The sequence below is a fragment of the Hyperoodon ampullatus genome, assembly GCF_949752795.1.
Source record: "Hyperoodon ampullatus genome assembly, chromosome: 2".
Classification (NCBI taxonomy): domain Eukaryota; kingdom Metazoa; phylum Chordata; class Mammalia; order Artiodactyla; family Ziphiidae; genus Hyperoodon; species Hyperoodon ampullatus.
In genome coordinates, this window is record NC_136915.1 from 165,633,619 (window position 1) to 165,650,368 (window position 16,750).

Here is a 16,750-nt window from a genome sequence, read left to right on the forward strand (position 1 = left end):
ACTAAGCCCGTGCACCACAACTACTGAGCCTGTGTTCTAGAGCCTGTGAGTCACAACAACTGAGCCCGTGCGCCTAGAGCCTGTGCTCCGCCACAAGAGAAGCCACAGCAATGAGAAGCCTGCGCACAGCAACAAAGACCCAACGCAGCCAAAGGACAATGAAAACACAATGATCCAAAACTTATGGGATGCAGCAAAAGCAGTTCAAAGGGGAAGGTTATAGCAATACAATCCTACCTCAATAAACACCTCAAATAAACAATCTAACCTTACACCTAAGAAACTAGGGAAAGAAGAACAAACAAAACCAATCATGGATTGGTGGTATGAGGTAAAACTTTTACAGTCTTAAGGGTCGGAGGCGGGTGGAGAAGAGTGGTTTCACGATAAGTGTCGTCTCCAAGTTCCCAAGATGTGAATATTGCCGCTGCGGATATTCTGCATAAGAAAAATGCTTTTGATTATCTTTCCATTAATGCCACAGACTAAATTATGATAAGTGGAATCTCTAAACCACCAGGTGGCCTTGCCATTTGTCAAAGGTAAGGCAAGCACACCCAGCAACTATGAATCAGTCCCACACACATCTGGTGAGTGCCTCCACCGACCAGTCCAATGTGAAGGCTCAGAAGGAAGAAAACACGACCCCTCTCCTCTCCCAAGGTGCACTCTGAGACCTTCATCCCGTCAGAACTTTTTTTTGTGTGTGTGGTACGCGGGCCTCTCACTGTTGTGGCCTCTCCCGTTGCGGAGCACAGGCTCCAGACACGCAGGCTCAGCGGCCATGGCTCACGGGCCTAGCCGCTCCACGGCATATGAGATCTTCCCGGACCGGGGCATGAACCCGTGTCCCCTGCATCGGCAGGTGGACTCTCAACCACTGCGCCACCAGGGAAGCCCCCACCAGAACTTTTGACACTCCTTAGTTCACAATTTTTTCTTAAGTTGATTTTATTCCCGTTTCCTGACTTTATAAAAATGGATCCCTGTTTAAAAAAAAAAATGTTTTTTATTCAGGTACAGTTGCTTTACAATGTTGTGTTAGTTTCTGCTGTACAGTGAAGTGAATCAGCTATATGTGTACAAGTTGCTTTACAATGTTGTGTTAGTTTCTGCTGTACAGTGAAGTGAATCAGCTATATGTGTACAAGTTGCTTTACAATGTTGTGTTAGTTTCTGCTGTACAGTGAAGTGAATCAGCTATGTGTGTACATATATCCCCTCCCTCTTGGACCTCCCACCCTCCCCCATCCCACCCATCTCGGTCACCACGGAGCACAGAGCTGAGCTCCCTGCACTATACAGCAGGTTCCCACTGGCTACCTATTTTACACATGGCATATGACCACCGTTCAGATATTTAAAAACTTCTCTCCTCCAGAGCAAACCATCTCATTTTCCTATATTTGTTTTTGGTAGTTCTACCTTTAAAGCAACTAACATGTTTGAGCCTTTTGAAAGTATCTGTAATAGAAAAATTAAATAATTGATCTTATCAATGTGAAGAAGCCTGTATAAGGTTATTGATTTGTCTGTTCTAAAGTTTCATTTGGTTTTGTACGTGTATTTGGATGAGGTTGTCGTTTTGAGGTTTGGGAGAAGATGTTCTGTGGGGGACATGTTGGACGTTGGGAAGAAATTTGGGGTTCTGGCCCCTTTAAGGCGCTGAGTTGATTCAGGAGAAAGGGCTATTAGCGCATAAGGTAGGAGTGAGCTGAAGACCAAGCATGTTTTGTATTGATCTAAAATGAGAAACTCAGGCAGTGAGAAAAGAGGGGAGAAAGGAAGGCAGACAGGATGGTTGCTTCAAAGATCCACTAGAGAATGGCCTGGAAGCCAGGAAATAATCACTGTGCTCCCAAAGCAACAGGGAGAGAGAAGGCACTCACCCACACCTACCCCTGAAACATAATTGGACCCTCTAGGAACAGGTGGGATCAGGAACTCTACCGAGATCTAGGACAGGCTGGAGATGAAAGTTAAGAGCTTTTCTGCAGCTATTAAGGAAATACGTTTTGAGAGGGTTAAGATATTTAATGTGAACATAGAACTTTTTGAGGTAACTTTAACCTCTGGGGCTTTATATGCTTATAAGATAAATATAGATTTTAGTTAATCATTTGCTATCTGGACAGATATAGATCCAGTAAACGGTATCATATGTTATATCCCCTGCTTTAGTAGAGTTCAAGGAGCACTTGACTCGGGGTCTGAAAACTTGAGTTCAAGTGAATGGAGGAAGTCATGCGATCTTTCTGAGTACAGTTTCCTTCCCTGTAAAGTAAGACTTCAATCTATAACAATCTGCCTTCCTCTTGCGTTTCTTGCAAGAATTAAATGGAAGTAAAAGCACACTTGGTAAAATACTAGTTCTATAGGAATATATTGTTATTCCCTGGTGTATGCCTGAAGCAGGCGGTGCCTTGTTCTAAACTACCTTAAATGCGAGCGACCCTTGACCATGGTGTGGAAGCAAGCTGGACAGTCCTTGTGCAAGAGGAGTTAACACATCTCCGAGAGGGGCCTTTTAAAGTCTACCGAACCCCTAACAGGATGCTTCAGTGAGGTTGCTATGTTACCTCCCTTGTGTGGCATTATGCTGCCACTTGCTCTGGCCCACCGGCTGACTCCAAGGGGCCCCTCTGTCACACCTGCAGTGCATGAGTTCTGCCACTAGGAGGCACTGTAGGTCTCATGAAGTCCCTACCCCACCTCTCTTCCTAGCTCTGCTACCCTCCAAGGATGCAGAACCACATCAACTGCACCACACTTTCCATTGACCCAGAGGTCATGTATTTACAGAACACCCAAACCACTTTTCCTCCCGTGCCAAGCTCTGCCTTTAACTTGCTCCATCAGCTCCTGCAGCCCAGTACAGCTCCTCCTATGGGACCTCTGCTTTCTGGCTTGCCTGTTAAACATTAAAATCTGCCCTGAAGCTAAGCTCCTCAAGACACATGATTTAAGCTTTTCTTTCAGCTAATTAGATATTGTTCTACAAATAGGGCTGTTCTCTCTGAAAGATGAGCAGCAATTTATTTCCTCTGCCCTCTCCTTAAGCTTAAACTGAACTGTAAAACACTGGCCATTTGATTAAGTGCAATCAGGAGATTATTTTGCAGGAGGAATAGATATCCATCTTCTTGCTAACGCTAAGCTTGTTTGGGCATTCCTTACTGGCTGCTGTGAAGACGGGGGACAGCTGTGCTTTATCCCTCTTGTTCTTTTTTTTTGTTTGTTTTGTTTTGTTTTGTTTTTGGGGTTTTTTTGCGGTACGCGGGCCTCTCACTGTTGTGGCCTCTCCCGTTGCGGAGCACAAGCTCCGGACGCGCAGGCTCAGCGGCCATGGCTCATGGGCCCAGCCGCTCTGCGGAATGTGGGATCTTCCCAGACAGGGGAACGAACCCGTGTTCCCTGCATCGGCAGGCGGACTCTCAACCACTGCGCCACCAGGGAAGCCCCCTCTTGTTCTTTTGAAGGGTGGACTCTGCAGTGTTTTATTGTGCTCCATGCTTCTGTAATCATCGCCTAAGTAACCAATTACTAGGTACATTAACATACCTTCACCCTTGGTGGAGGACTTTTTTTATTATCCCCATCTTTCTGATAAAAAAGATGATGCCAGGAAGTCAGGCTATTTGTCTAAGCTAAACAAGTAGGTGAACGGGGGAGCCACACAGTGAACACAGCTCTTTGGTCCTCAGATCCCGTAAAACTGTGTACTGTCTGATAAATCCAACATCAGTTGAAAAGAGGGAATGCAAGATTCATACACAGATTCAGTGAGGATTCCTTACAGCTCTTGATGAAGTACCGTGAGACCTTCTAAACTGTTCTCTGATCCAAGGGGCTCTTATGCATAGTGGGAGGAAGGACCCTTTCCGGAAATTGCCTCTTTTCTTGTGCAGGGGGCCGGGTCTTCCCTCATCCTCAAGACTGTGCCCAGCATTTGATGAATGGAGACACTCTGAGCGGGGTTTACACCATCTTCCTCAACGGAGAGCTAAGCCGGAAGTTACAGGTGTACTGCGATATGACGACCGACGGGGGTGGCTGGATTGTGAGTACCTGCGGCTGTTCTCCATGCCCACCAGCATCGTTGATGCTTCAGTCCACCTGGCTCAGCACCCATCCATCCACACTTCACCATCCTCTGGCCATCCTTTCACCCACTCCCCTCATGCCCAACCTGGGGCTTTGCATTGACCTCAGGGCCTTGCTCAGCAGCCCATAGGTTTGGTGAGGCAGAGGAAGGAATAAGAATATCGAGGCTGCAGTGGCCCAGCCCAGTGAGGGAGCCCCAGGAAAACTGCTCCTTCTGTGGGGATAGTTCATGCAGGAGGGAAAGGGAGTAGTGGCTCAGAGAGGCCCAAGGGTCTTGCCTGATGAAGACTGCGGAAATAATAAAGAAATAGAGGAGATGAGTCCCCTGCAGGAAGAGGTGAGTCTCTATGGGGAGATGATTAGGATCTTTCTATTGGAGAATTGCATATGGCAGATGAGGGGCAGAACCCGGATAGCCCCCTCTAGTTACAAAGGCCACCCCTGTCCCCATCCTTCCCTGGCCTCGCTGGTTCTTCCCCAGAGCTGTCATAGCCTTCAGGGAGGAGAAGTGGTGGGGAAAAGAGAGACACCATTTCCTGTCGCCACCCTCCTCCCATGTCTGATAGGGCAGTACAGAGAGAAGAGGAAGGACAGCCTGGCGAATGGCCTCACACATCAGTACAGGCCACTACGCAGGTGGGCGAGTTCCGGCAGCCTGGCCTGAAAGCAGAGCAGCATTAGCTCAGTCAGGGCAGACGGAAACCCAGCCCCTCCACCCACCCTCCTCCTGCGGATCCCTCCTCTAGCACTAACACACAGCGCTGGATTTTTCACAGTGCAAAATGGATAGCTGTTGAATGGAGTTACATGGTGGCTGTGCTCGTAACAGCCACTCTTGGGAAACATTTTCTTTTATGTTTCTGACATATGTGTGCCTTCTTCTTAAAGCATAATTGGAAATTGAAGTCGAGGCTGATGTATTGGAAGGTAAATGAAATTAGCACTTAAACAGCTCGGAAAGTGAATGATATGCAATTGCTTTGCCTGAAATAGGATGATGACAGTTCCTAGCTGATCTGAAGTTGGTCCCATTCTTTTGGTGAGAAATGCTTTCTACTGCATTCTGTGGTGCAAAAAGATTAATTTGAGAGCCAAGCCTATTTCCCTTGACTAGTTGGGGGCTTCATATACTTTCTACATTGCAGGGGTGCAAATAAGTGTCAACATTACACCCTGGCCTATTCATCAAGCGCCCCTGCGCATCAGAGAAGGGCTCTGAGCATCTCCTACGACTGCTGTGCAAATACCAAGCTCCGTACTGCAGTGGTGGCTTATCTGAGAATCTTTGTCACTGCAGATATAAAACCCAGTTATAGCAGTTTTACTCGTTAGAGTTTATTCTCCTTAGCATTTTCTTCATTTCCCCTCTTTCTCTTCACAGGTATTCCAGAGGCGGCAGAATGGCCAAACTGAGTTTTTCCGGAAATGGGCTGAGTACCGCGTTGGCTTCGGGAACCTGGAGGATGAGTTTTGGCTGGGTAACGCCTCCTTTTTGTTTCCCTTGGAATGCAGCTCCGGCTCTCTGTCCATCTTTCTCCTTTCTGTGTCCATCTGGGATTATCAGAAACCCTGTGTCCCTTGAGAAGCCGACAGCTCGTGAATTGCTTTCAGTACCTCTTGCTCTGTTAGGCTCCACTATTGATCTGCTTCTATCTTGTTGCGGTGTTTTCCTCTTTGCTCCGTCTCTTCCCATCCTCATTAATAGTCTCTTATGCTGATGGGTCTTGACATGAGGCAACTTTTACAAAGGGAGAGAGCTGCCTGGGAGGGGAGGGGGCAAAGGGAGCAACAGGATGGCTGGTCATCTCTCAGAAGCCAGGCACCAGCCAGCCAGCCTGCAGGTCAGAAGAGAAATGAGGCAGTCACTCGGCTCTAGGTCCTTGGAAGAATGTTATTACTGACTTGGGATGGGAAGGGAAAAAATGAAAATGACATTAGAGGTGACCGGCAATTTCCTAGAGGTCTGATATAAGCAGGAGGTGTAGATTGAGAACTGAACTGGTGTGAGAAGGTAAACACACACATGACCCAGGCAGATGGCAGTGGAGCCAATCCTAGAGAGCAGTCAATTTATTTTTCCCTGCATCTCCCTCTTGGTTGGATTTTCACAGTGATTATAAAGGGAGACAGGGGAAAGGTGGATAATTGTGTTCTGTATTCGTGGCCTCCTCTCTCTCTCCCCTGTCACTATCCTGCTTAGCCTCAACATCTTTCTCCTGGACGCTCATATAACAACCCCTCACTGGCCTTCCTGCCTCCTGGACCACCTATTGTCCACATGGCCAGGAGAATCATCTCCCTCACGCCAAAATCTGAGCAACGGCTAACCCCATATGTAGAGCTTTTAAGCCACTCCCCATCACCAGCACGTGAAGACTAAACACCTTGGCTGTGGTACAAGGCCCTCGTCTTGGGCCTGTGCCCCACCACCAAGAGCACTGCTCCTCTTCCCTGCACCCCCCAACCAACACCAGACCCCAAGCCCTTTTTTTATAGAAGTATAGTTGATTTACAATGTTTCAGGTGTAGAGCAAAGTGACTCAGTTTTACATATATATATACATATATACATATATATATATATATATATGTATATATATATACACACACACACACATACTTTTTAAGATTCTTTTCCATTATAGGTTATTACAAGATATTGAATATAGTTCCCTGTGCTATAAGTAAGTCCTGTTGTTTATCTATTTATATATAGTAGTGTGTATCTGTTAATCCCAAACTCCCAGTTTATCCCTCCCCACCCCAAACGCCAAACCCTTACAATCACTAATGTTTCCTCTGCAAGGAACGCTCTGCCATCCAACTCTCCCCCTCCCCCATACACCTTGCTGTGCTCTGTGCATATTCAAAGGCCCAGCTAACCTCTTCTTCCTCCATAGGACCTATCCTACCCATTTTTCTCACCCTTTGCCTGTGGGAGAATTAGCTACTTTCTCTTCTGTGGTCCAAGTCAGTGTCCATTTTCCTTTCTGTCTCTCTTGACTATACTATGTAAACTTCTTTCAGGGCTGGGACCAAACCATATTCATTTTTAACCTCATTATCTATCACAGTGGCTGGGCATAGTAGGTACCTAAAGTGTAGATAACAATCAATCAATCAATCAATCAATCAATTGATAAGAATTTATTGAGTGCCTATTAGATGCCCAGATCTGTATTTGCTGTTGAACATAATAAAAAATATAAGGTAAAAATCACATAAAAACATTGAAAGAGAAGTCAAGTAAATAGGAAAATATCCTTACCGTCTAAGAATTTACAAACAGTTTGGGAGATAAGTATAAAGCACAGGAATCAATGCATCCATAGCAGACAGTGTTCATGTTTCCCAAACCTCAGCTACCGTACACCATGTTCACAATTTTTACCATATCTGGGAAATATCTGAACTATCACGCACTTGAATTTTCTATATCGCGCTTGTTTTTTTAAAGAAATCTACTGTTTTGTGAAAGAAACTTTACAGCAGCGTCAAAAATGGAAAGCTAGTAGTCATCATGTGCCATAAATAAAAGGGAGTCTCAAAAATAAATTCAATGAAAAGAAAACAGTATATATATTATTAAATGTCAGTTGTTGCTGTATTGGTGGTACTAAAAATGGAGATTAGAAAGTGTTGGGTATAAACCACAAAGTACAAGATCCAAACTGAGAGTTACCGTTAGGATCAGGATTATGGTTTCCCCTTAATCTATTAAGAAAAAGAGAGAATTTGGAAATATCTTTCTCCCTACATGTTCAAAGTTATTTAGTCCTTATTCCCCAAATACTTCTCATATCATCAGAGATGCCCTCCCACATTGGGAAACACTGTTCTAATCTATGAGCTACTGACAAGAAGGCTGCAGATATTCAGAGAAAGAAGAGTCAGTTTCCTGGAGAAGGCATTGAGGGATGAGTAAGAAGAATGCAGGAGGGAAGCACACAAGAAAAGAGGGAAGGCAGGGATCCTTTTGACATGTGCAAACAGGACAATGGAAAAACCATCCAACCAGAGCAAAGATGCAGCTCAGGGAAAGAAGAAAATGAGGTAAGGTGCATTGAACAAAGGCATGTTGTGGTACCTAAAGTGGGGAAGAGAAGGTTTGAATCAATGCCATAAGTAATAGGGAGCCGGGGAGGGCTCTTAAATAGAAGCACGGCCTGGTGATGTGTAGTTCGGTGACAATACTCAGGTTAGGGGTAACACTCTGACCCATGGTTTATGTTGTAAGTTGGGTTCCCTAGAAGCAAAACCTGAGACAGGGATTCTTGTTCAGGTGATTTATCAGGGGAGCACTCTCAGAAGGGGAATGAGGGAAATAGCATAGAGCAGGGGGGGAAATGTGTGATCTTGGTGGGAGATTAGCTTCAGTCTGATCCTCAGGCAAGCTCTGGAGCATGAGTTGCTCCTCAGATTAGTCCGCAATGGGACAAGGGGGCTGGGATTTGGTACCTCCACATCAGGTATTGATGGAGGTCTGCCCCAAGACGTGGGGGAGGGAGCAGGTAACTTCCAGAGTAGAGCAACTCCTGTTCGGTCAAGGGCAATGATCCAAGAAGGAGGCAGCTGTGAGTTGTTAGCAGCTGGGGGCTATGTCCACTGTCCAATTAAAGGGCATCTGGACTGTGATCTAACCAAATTCTGCAGATGTGTGTTGGCTCCTATTTCAACGTGCCTTTGAAGGACCATTTTTCCCCCTCTGACAATTCTCTCTTCTCTCTACTTCATTGAATTTTCCCCTATACATCTTATACTAGAAAACATGCTGTAACATCTCCCTCCTTCAAAATAAAAACAGTACAAAATAAAAAATAAAGGGCATCCGGGCAGGGCACCGCCAGGATCCGCCATATCCACACAAGCACAAGCCTAGGGTAACAGCAACCTGGCACACAGCAAACAGCAAACAGCTTTCAACATATAACTAACATAAAGCTTGAACTCTCAAACAGGATAGGGAAACAGAAAGATCGAGGTGACCCTCAGCCAGTCACTTCACTTCTCTGGACTTCAGCCTCCTTTTTCCACAACACAAAGAGACTAGCCTAAGTAATCTCTAGATTCCCTTCCATCTCTGCAATTTTTTTTATTCTAAGTCATGGTGTACTCTGATAGATATCAAATGTCACCGTAAAGCAAGAGGACCCCAGTTCAGTAAGCAGGTAGAAATCAGGAGGACTCAAAGATCACCAGCAATGCAAGGGGAGTGGTTCAAAGTCTGGGCAGGTAGTCAAAATCAGAAAGTCCCAGAGCACAGCCATCCAGGGCAGAGAGATAAGAAAATACATATGAGAAAATATCACCAAGGAAGAGCTGGGCTCTGCCTAACTCTGGACTCACGGGGTCTGCACCTTACAAGGATCTATTAGACCAAGGCCTGGGAAGCTTAGAGGCCAAGGAGAGAGTGGGTAAGGGAGCGTAACTGCCCAGAAAGACGAGTGAAGACATAGCAGTGCAAGATATAGCAAGTAGATTAGAGAGAAAAGAACTGGAGTTAGGAGACAGGTGACAATATTCTCTGACCCAGTTATGGGAGCCTCAGGAGGGCTGGAGGCTGAGAGAACAAGGGGCAGTATAATTAAGGGTGGACGGAACCCCCTCCCAGGCTCCTAGGAGATGGTAGGACATCCTGGACCCCGAGGGCCTACTGTGAATTACTCTGATCAGTGTTTCTACTTCTTGCTTCCTATCACTCACACCAAAGAATTCACACCCATGTGATGCCTCTTGTCATCTTCAACTAACATCATGGTTTGGAGTGGGAGGTGGCGGGGGACAGGACCCGGAATCCTGAGGCTCAGGGGCTTGTCCGGTACTGGGTCATGACTAGATGGTAGGACCCCTGAGCTGACCTGCGGTGGGAACTCATCAGCAGAACTGGTCTGGTCTTTTTGCAGGAGGAAATTCAGTCTGGTAGGGTCTGTTTGATAACAACCTGGGAAGGACTGAAGGCAAAAGCAACCCCAGTACCCCTCCTCTTTCCCAGAACATCTGTTTTGAGGCCACAGTCACATCTTGCTTCCCATTTCCAAAGCCACTGAGGCCAGGCTGACTGCGTTCTCTGCTCTTCTCCACAGGGCTGGACAACATACATTGGATCACGTCCCAGGGCCGCTACGAGCTGCGCGTGGACATGCGTGACGGCCAGGACGCCGCCTTCGCCTACTACGACAAGTTCTCGGTCGAGGGCAGCAGAAGCCTGTACAAACTCCGCATAGGAGGCTACAACGGCACCGCAGGTACCTTGGCCCCGAGCAGCCCCCGAGAACAGTGGGCGTGCAGCAGGACCGGGCCCCACGTTCTAGGCCTGAGCTGCAGAATTCCCCGCTAGCCAAGGAGGAGGGCAGAGGGCTGGCGCACTGCCTCTGGTCCACGCTGCCCCTCACCACTCAGGTGACCTGAAATCAATTTCTCAGGACTTCAGTTTCCTCATCTGGAAAATCTTAATAATGATGCCTGTCCTAGTTCACAGAGCAGTCAGGAAAAAAAATGTGATAAATAGAGCGAAAGTGCTTTTAAAGTTAACCAAAAAGAGTACAATGTGAGGGTGAAGGATTATTTTTCTTGTCTAGATTAATCAATATAGGCTCTTATCCAGTGACAGCATAATCGTCTATTGTCTGGTAGAAATCTCCCCTGTAATGACATCTAGGAAAACCATCTTTGAACTAATAAAACTAAGACAGGTCCCCCCATTCTGAGTTCTACTCCCCTCCATCAGCAGTCACCATAACACCTCCATCAGGGAACACACAACAGCTCCTAAATGTTCCCCATGGGCCACATTCCTTTTCATTCCTCCACGAGAACCCCATACATGGTCACGTTTTCTGTACAGATTTTTATGGCACTTCCACGAAGTAGACCAAACCCATCTCTATAAGCTCTGTTGCATTAATAGTTTTATCAGAACATAATATCCAGTCTGCTTCTTAGGCTTTGCCAATCTATTTCCAGGGTTCTCTTATAGCACAGTTCCTAAAACCTGTTTTGCCAAATATTCCACTATTTGGTACATGGAGTTATTGGTCCTTTCATTAACTCCAATTATAGGCTAAATGTTAAGATATAAATTTAGCAACATTTTTATAACTCTTGGAATTAAGAAGATCATCCAAGTGTTGCCTCTTCAACGACTGCATCTGCTCAGTTATTTCTCTGCTCAGCCAGGTACTGTTACTCCAAAGAGAAGACACACTTTCCCTTGTTGTTTTTCATATGGGAGATCATTCCCAATGGCCATCAGACCTGCCCGAAGTGCCCCAACAAAAGATCCAACTTACCACACTTTGGGCATAAAATAGCCATTGAAATGGAGTGTATTAAACAAAATATCAGACTAAATCATTGCAAAAATAACCTGATACCAACCACTCCCTAAGATTAGAATCGTGCCTGCAGAAAAGCAGTTCTTATTTCTCCCACAGAAAGAGAAGCAAGCCCTCCCACTTCCTTACATGGCCTCCCTCCCTCCCTCCACCTCACCTGCTCCAGGCCTATGCTCTTACCTGTCTAACTTGGGCCCAGCTGCTGCAGCCTGTGTTGCAGCTCTATCTCGCTACCGGGCCCCATGGAGGTCATAACTGTTGGACTGCATTCTACTGTCATGTCTCAGAGGCAAGTCCCGCCAACAATTTGGCCAATCATCATAAATTAATTGCAGTCTGACCTCTTATGTCATATATTCAGTTCATCTTCTTCAAAAGATGAGAAACTAGGCTTATGTAGGCTGCCCCCTTCTCTGGGCAACTTCACACAATGGTTGTTCTTTCCAGGTTGGAAGGTCTCCAGGGAGGAAAAGCCCATCCTCTCTCTGGCATTTACTATTGCCCAAGTTCCCTGGCCTTTATCTTATATGTTGCTCATTTTTACTGGCCCTTCTGGCAACAATCCATCCCCATGGCCTCCAATTCCAAGTTCAGCCCCTTCTCCCATCTCCATTGTTCTCAAGGCTACAAAAATCCAAGTCTCTGACCAGGACTCTAATTGGATTAGAACTGAAAATTCCAAGTCAAGTTATCAATAAAAGGTTGTTGAGCAACCCCTAAAAGTTCATTGTGTGAATTGTGAGGACTCAAAAGAAGCATGAGACATGACCTCTGCAAGAACTAAACATCCATTTATGAAAACAGACCATTAAGAAGCAACTCACCACAAAATGAATGGTACTCACCCCCAGTTGACCGGGCATTCAGAGAAGGGGGTTCTGGGTGGTTGAAAAAGGCTTCATGAAGGCAGTGGCGTTTGACCAGGATCCTGATGGTAAAGGAAACATTCCAGGGAAGGAAAATCCTGGGAGAAAAATCACAAAAGGAGCAGTTACCATGGAGGGAGGGAAAGTGCAAAGCGCCTGGCTGTCCAGGACAGGGTGTGAGTTCAGAAAGAATAAAAAGAAAGTGGGTGGAGCCAGGCCCTGAAGAGCCTTAAAACAGAGCGGGCAGAGGAGTTCTGTCGTAATATGGTGGGCAGTGGGGAGCCACGGTGGGTCCTGAGTGACACAATGGATGTGGGGTTTTAGGAAGATCAAAGTGACAGCCATAAGTAGCATAAAGTAAATCTGAGTAAAGAACAGAGACCCGCAGGAGCTGCTGCATTAATCCTGGTAGGAGATTATAGGAGACCTGACTGATGTGAGAAATTAAGAGAAAAGTACAAATCTGAACAGCAGTTTGAGAGAGAAAAACCAAGACTTAGATAGTGTACTGAATATATGAGGTGGATATACGAAGCAGAAATGGGAGGGGGAGCCAGATTTGGGAAGGGGACAAAGACCAACTTCAGGATCATATCTGAGAAAGCAGAAAGCAACATCAGAGTGGAAGTGGGAGAGAACTGTTCCAAGGGAGTAATGAGGTCAGCTTCTAGATTACAGGGAGACAAGCAGGAGATGAGAAGGTAGGAACGTGGGTAGAGACAACATAGGGAATTGATGGTAAAGAAAGGGTCTTTAGAGAGTAGGATTAATTCAAGATTTTTTAAGACAAAGGATATGAGTATGAGTTAGGGTGAGAGGAGATGCAAACCCTAATATATATATATATATATATATATGAAAAAAGGAAAAAATAAGAAATCTTTTCTGCCTTCTCCAGGACCTGGAAGACATGGGAAAGAATGAGTTACAAGTAGTGGGATTAGCTCTGGGTGGACACAAAACCTGGTTTTTTAGAGACAGGAGGGGGAAATGAAAAAGATGGGATAGAAATAATGACATATGGACTTAGGGACCCAACTGGCCTGAAGGAATCAGTCTTCCCCATAAAACAAAGATCATCTTCTTAAGAGTTAAGCTGTGGCCAGAAGCACTTGGAGGCATTGAGTGGCCACTGTGAGTGTGGACTCGGAAGCCACAGGATCAGAACTATGACCTATCCTGGCTTAAAGTGACCTCAGAAGCATCTAAGACAACACTCATTCAGTAGTGTGAGCCCCTTCACAACATTTCTAACCACAAATCCTGTCAAAAGTTTGGCCTATAGGTATAAATTAATTACGGTTTGATACCTCACCTCAAATACTCAATTCATATGAGTCCCCTGCATAACATCCCAACAAGAGAACACCCAGCCTCTAAGAATAGAGATCTCTCCATATCTCCAAATAGTATATACCATTTATAAACAGCTCTAATATTTAGCTAATTCCTCCTCATATATTTAGCCCAAATATGCCACCTTGCAGTCTCTACCTACTGACCCTCATACTTTCCCAAAGAGTTTTTGTTTTGGGGGGGGATTGTTTGTTTACTCAATAGTCCATCAAATATTTGGAGTCAGTGATAATGGACACTGTCTCCCCCTTCAAGCCTGCTCTTCCCCAAGATACAGCCCTGGTTTCCCCAACCACTTCTCCTCTGACATGGTTAGGATTTTCTTATCATCCTGTTTCCTATGGACAGGAACTCTAGTTAGCTAATGTCCCTCTTCACATGTGGCCCCAAGTTCTGAACAGGGAGATACTGGGTGTAAGCTGACTGGGCCTGATGAACCATGGAGAAAGCCAGGCTGTACGGTGGTGACCCGGACTGGCCCAGGTCACCATGGCTTATCACTGTCTCCTCTGAGACAAAAGGAGCCGTGAATGTCTGTGTCCCAGTGCTGGCCTGAAAGAAATAGACAGGGATGGTGAGGTGGAGCTGAGTGGACAGAGTTCTGAGCAGAAGGCCAGGGCAATGAGGCACAGTAAGTCCACTACAGACAAACGAGTTCCATTCCGAGAACGCATTCGTAACTCCCATTTGTTCGTTAAGTCCAACAAAGTTAGCCTAGGTACCCAACTAACACAATCGGCTATATAGTACTGCACTATAACAGGTTTATAATACTTTTCACACAAATAATACATAAAAAACAAACACACATGGGGCTTCCCTGGTGGCGCAGTGGTTGAGAGTCCGCCTGCCAATGCAGGGCACACGGGTTCGAGTCCTGGTCTGGGAAGATCCCACATGCCACGGAGCAGCTGGCCCCGTGAGCCACAATTACTGAGCCTGCGCGTCTGGAGCCTGTGCTCCGCAACAAGAGAGGCCGCGATAGTGAGAGGCCCGCGCACCGCGATGAGGAGTGGCCCCCACTTGCCACAACTAGAGAAAGCCCTCGCACAGAAACGAAGACCCAACACAGCCATAAATAAATAAAAATAAATAAATAAATAAATAATTTAAAAAAACACACACACACACAAAAATAAACATTTTTAATTTTATAGTACAGTACCTTGAAAAGTACAGTAGTACAGTACAACAGCTGGCATACAGGGGCTGGCATCGAGTGAACACGCAAGAAATAAAGATACTGTACTACCGTACTCTATACAGTACAAAGTACACAAAAGCACAACTACTTAGAGAGGATGCACGCGCATGACAATGTACGCCAGACATGTGAACTAACTTACGTGATTGGACGTACAAACACAGGTTCGCATCTTTGAAAGTTTGCAACTTGAAGGTTTATATGTAGGGGACTTACTGTAATGAGCTGGGGAGAGCAGCACGGAAGTAGTGGACCCAAGGGGTAGGTGGAGTAAGAGCTCAGTACAGCCAGGATGAGGAGCCAGACAGGAACAGAGAGGTGAGTGGAAGGTCTCTTAAGCGGATGCCAGGTTTGTTGGGCATGGGTCAAATGTCCAGAACATCCTGACAAAAGAACAACAGGTTGGACGGCCTCATGAATGTGTCTTTTTTCCAGGGGACTCCCTCAGCTATCATCAGGGCCGCCCTTTCTCCACAGAGGACAGAGACAATGATGTTGCAGTTACCAACTGTGCCATGTCATACAAGGGGGCTTGGTGGTATAAGAACTGCCACCGGACCAACCTCAATGGGAAATACGGGGAGTCCAGGCACAGCCAGGTGGGTGAAGCTCTGCCGCTGCATGAATGACCCAGAGCCGTGCAGCCCACGTCCCTTGGCTTTATGTTCTAAGTACACAGGTGGGTCTTATATTTCCCTTTTAAAAAGATACACTCAGAGTGTTGAGAAAGGACTCTCATAAAGAGGAAAGTAATGCAGACACTGGGATAAGAGCAGGACAGAGTCGAAGCCAGAGGAAGAAAAGGGAGGCACCTGGACTCAGGAGCTGGAACTCACCCAGAGAAGCCTTTGACAACCAGTCAAGTCCCATTTCATTTCCTCATCCAGCATATCCCATGGAAAGCTCATCAAGTTCAGGGACAGCTTCAGAGGCTCAGCTTCATCCAAAGAAGTGTCCTAGGAAGGGAGAGATCAGAAATAGCAGTGTAAACGGGACTGTCTTTCCCCATTAGAGACCACAAGTGGGCCAACTAGGACCTCTCCAATTTTAGCACTGAAAGGCTAGCAGCCAGGGCACCCCTTAGTCCTGGGCAAACCAAGATGGTTGGTCACCTGATAGGTGGAAACCACCTGACTCTCCCATCAGGAGTGAGCAGTCAAACACAGTTATGCTCTTCAAAATGCTTCTATACTGTTGGGAACTTGAAATTCAACACTAGTTACTGGTGTGTGCAAATCCTGAAAGCCAAAACCAGAAAGCCAGCAATAAGGAATGACCTGCAACTCATTCCCATTATAGACCCAGGCCACTGGCAATGTCTAAAGAGAAAAGCTAGAAAAAAATCTCTGCTCTTTTGCCCTTTTTGGGAACTCAGCCTCAAGCTTCATGTTAATGGAAAATGACTAAATGCACATCTTGGATTCTCCACTCTCATCATCCCCTATCTTTTCAAGCTGGCAGTTCCGTTGAGGGGGTAGGGGTGATCTGACATGCTTATCTTTCTCCTTCCCAGGGAATCAACTGGTACCATTGGAAAGGCCACGAGTTCTCCATCCCCTTCGTGGAAATGAAGATGCGCCCCTACAGCCACCGTCTCATGGCGGGGAGGAAACGGCGGTCCTTGCAGTTCTAAGCAGTGGGCGGCTGCGAGCCAACTGACCTTTTCTGTCATTTGTTTGTATTTTATAATATGAAACAAGGGGTGGGGGACATAGTAATGCTTTGCAACATATTAAGAGCGTTTGAAGGAAGCAGGATGTAGCAGGAATCAGCTGAGAATCAGCAGCTCATGGTTTCTGCTGCCCCCGGGCCTGACCCTCTATCTCCATGCTCCCTCCTACCCAGTCATCCTTAACCTACCCCTCTTTTCCCACCAAGGAGGAAAA

General features: G+C 46.1%; 1 protein-coding gene across 1 annotated transcript in view; it reads left to right on the forward strand.

Moving 5' to 3' along the window:
* Positions 1-16,497, forward strand: part of TNR (tenascin R) — a gene marked incomplete at both ends in the record, with an annotated part of 78,414 nt that extends 61,917 nt beyond the window's left edge. Inside the window, 5 exons of the mRNA XM_079697277.1 lie at positions 3,909-4,060; positions 5,486-5,582; positions 10,188-10,349; positions 15,300-15,463; positions 16,378-16,497. Coding sequence (XP_079553403.1) covers positions 3,909-4,060; positions 5,486-5,582; positions 10,188-10,349; positions 15,300-15,463; positions 16,378-16,497 — 695 coding nt within the window. The remainder of the gene's footprint in view (positions 1-3,908; positions 4,061-5,485; positions 5,583-10,187; positions 10,350-15,299; positions 15,464-16,377) is intronic.
* Positions 16,498-16,750: the final 253 nt, after the last annotated feature.